Source organism: Eimeria maxima, genomic scaffold, assembly GCF_000499605.1.
Source record: "Eimeria maxima Weybridge genomic scaffold, Emw_scaff2671, whole genome shotgun sequence".
NCBI classification, from domain to species: Eukaryota; Apicomplexa; class Conoidasida; order Eucoccidiorida; family Eimeriidae; genus Eimeria; species Eimeria maxima.
The window spans coordinates 1-2,625 of record NW_013565522.1 but is presented as its reverse complement, the minus strand read 5'-3'; the positions used below and the strand labels follow the sequence as shown (position 1 = coordinate 2,625).

The window sequence follows — 2,625 nt, the reverse complement described above, 5'->3', positions numbered from 1 at the left end:
GTTGGCTGACGCCAGAATTCATCCTGAGGCGTTGGGGCATTTGCACGGAAGTCTCGTGGAAAAGGTTGTGTTGACTGGAGCGTTGGGAGGCCTAGTGAAGAAGACGAGGGTGCTGGGAGGGTTGGCTGGTGAGGGGGCAGCAGAGCCTGGTTAGGATGCGACGCTAGCGCCATTACGCCAGCTGTTTGGGCAGGCGGTTGCTCAGCAAGAGGTTGGAGGATGGAACTGGGTCCAGGATTGATGTTTGAAGGGTGGTTGGTCCACTGATGTTGCTGCTGGTGGACGATGTTCTGGTTCTGCAGCAGCTGCTGTGCGTCTTGCTGGTGGTGTTCTTGACGGGGCTCTTCCAGCGGCGTATCGCTCAATGCGGATTGGATGCTGTGGGTAAGCGCTTTGGAGAGTCTTCCGTAGCGTTTGCTAAGAAAATCCAACTGTTCCCCTACTGCCATACGCGTACTGGTCCCGGCATCCTCACGTGGTTTCGCAATCCCAGCAAAATTAACCTGTTGTTGTACCATGTCCAGCCAGGAATAAGTAACGTTGTTTGCTGTGACCCTTCCTTTGCCCGAGCGACGCGCAAACGCAAGCAGCTGAAGCACTTTGTCAACGATGCCCCTGGGGGTCGGAATTGACCCTTCTATCCAGGGTTTCAGCTGCTGTAGAGCCCATTTACATTCAACAACTCTACGATGGGAGATGGTTGCCTCCACACCCAGCTCCGTAGGGTTCGGTTCCGATGGAGCATTTCTAATGTGCTGCATCAGCGGCAGCATTTTTCTTAATCGACGCAAAGCACTGCACGACTGGCCACAAGCTTCGAGCTGTGCCACTTCCTTCTGTCCCTTTTCCAAAATGAAATCCAGTGTCCGCTGCCGCTCCAACTCGACTGCCGGTGTTGAATAGACCCCAAGGAGAACCAGCTCTTGCACGCAGATTGCCATCAACAAAGAAACTAGAATAGCACGCGTATTAAAGGGAAGACAAGCCGCCATTTGCAGTCCAAGTGTCACGACGCATTTCAAGTCTTCTAATGCTTCCACAGCCTGTGATTCTCCCCTTTCCTCTGACAACTCTCCGCCCCCTACGGCCCCCTCATCAACTCCCTCATCCACACTTTGGGGGTCATCTGACCTATCACAATCGCTTATCCATCGATCGACCTCATCTGAATCCGAGAGGCGCCTTTTACCCACAGAACCAAGCAACCGTGGAAATAGAGTCTTCCGCGCACATTGCAACACCACAAAGGACACTGCTAAACACACAGCCGCCACCAAACCAGCGGTAACCGCCGAAACCCGAGACCTATGCCACTGCCTCTGTCGCCTTCTCAATTCTGAGGACTCAAGACCTCCCGAAGGCTCCCCCACCATCGGATTCCAAGAGATGTGGGGATGTAGGCTCGCCCCTTCATTTTGACCTTTTGCAGTAGATACCGCAACTCTCTGAATTGGAGGCACATTGCTCTTCTCTAGCTCTTTACCTGCTTCTCCTGGTGTGGCTCCTGTTGCACCAAGTAGCGTTATACACCACAGCAACACAAATATATGTTTGTATAATCTGAAACAATGTGGGGCTTGCATTTGCAGCTGCTGGATACTTCAGATACTCCAGGTTGAGGTTATTCCTGCTCACTGGTTGTATGGTTTCTTCGGTTTGTGTGGCTACACGCAAATCTCCATTTTCTCCAACTGAAACGCCTCAGCAACACTCATAGATGAGGAGGATGCACACGCCTATGCAGGAATGCACTCACGTACAAGGCTTGGAAAATGGAGTAGACCGAGATATTGGGATTCCGTACCAGTTCACTTCCGAGCCCCAGGGGCTGGCTGCAAGCAGGCAGCTATCGCTTCCCTCGCCTCGCTTAGCATTAACAAGGGCTCATACACCAAGAAAGGCCGAGTGCATTGTTTTTGTGGTTGTTGCGCAGCAAGGTAGCAACACGCGAGGCGGGGGCGGACACTTCAATGCGGTTTTGCGGAATTACCCGTGGTGAAAATCGGGGTTTAGAGTTCCATTGGCGAGTAACTGGGAGGTCATCCAGCGCCTGTAAAGTGAAAAATCCTAAATTATTATTTAGTAGCAAATAAGCATGCTTCACTGGGGGTACCTATCCCCAAAGAATCATGCCGGAGACCCTTTGCTCGATCTCTCATGATTGAAGAAGCGGAAGGCCAGAAAAAACAAAATTGGAAAATGGAAGGTACGATTTTACATGTCAGATGGTGAGCGTTCAGATTTGCAACAGTTTTGAGAATTTACTCTAGGCGGGGTTGTTCGCTGCATCTCTACAAGCTACAATTCATTGCATGGTACGTACGTACTGACAGCTGTAACTGACTGCCAGGTAGGCGGCCAATTTGTTGGTCATTTAGAACTAGATGATCAAAAATACTGGCGCAACGGCTTAAGCAACAATGAAAATTTAGAGCCTCTGCGTCAGTATAGTTTGAAATTGACTGATATTTTCTTCACCTGTGGGCGGTTGTTCCTCGTGGGGCACTTTTTATGCCCTGTTGAGGATCGATACTGGATCTCCCGAAATATTCTCGTGGGTCAGCTGCCTCCGACACAACAGTCGGCTACATCACTCTTAAATATATATATATATATATATATATA

General features: G+C 50.3%; 1 protein-coding gene across 1 annotated transcript; it reads right to left on the bottom strand.

Moving 5' to 3' along the window:
* Positions 1 to 176: 176 nt before the first annotated feature.
* Positions 177 to 1,414, bottom strand: EMWEY_00059220 (hypothetical protein; the record flags this gene model as incomplete). Its single annotated transcript, XM_013481048.1, has 2 exons — positions 177 to 1,182; positions 1,371 to 1,414. Coding segments are annotated over 2 exons (1,050 nt in total), but the record flags the coding sequence as incomplete, so codon positions are not given.
* Positions 1,415 to 2,625: the final 1,211 nt, after the last annotated feature.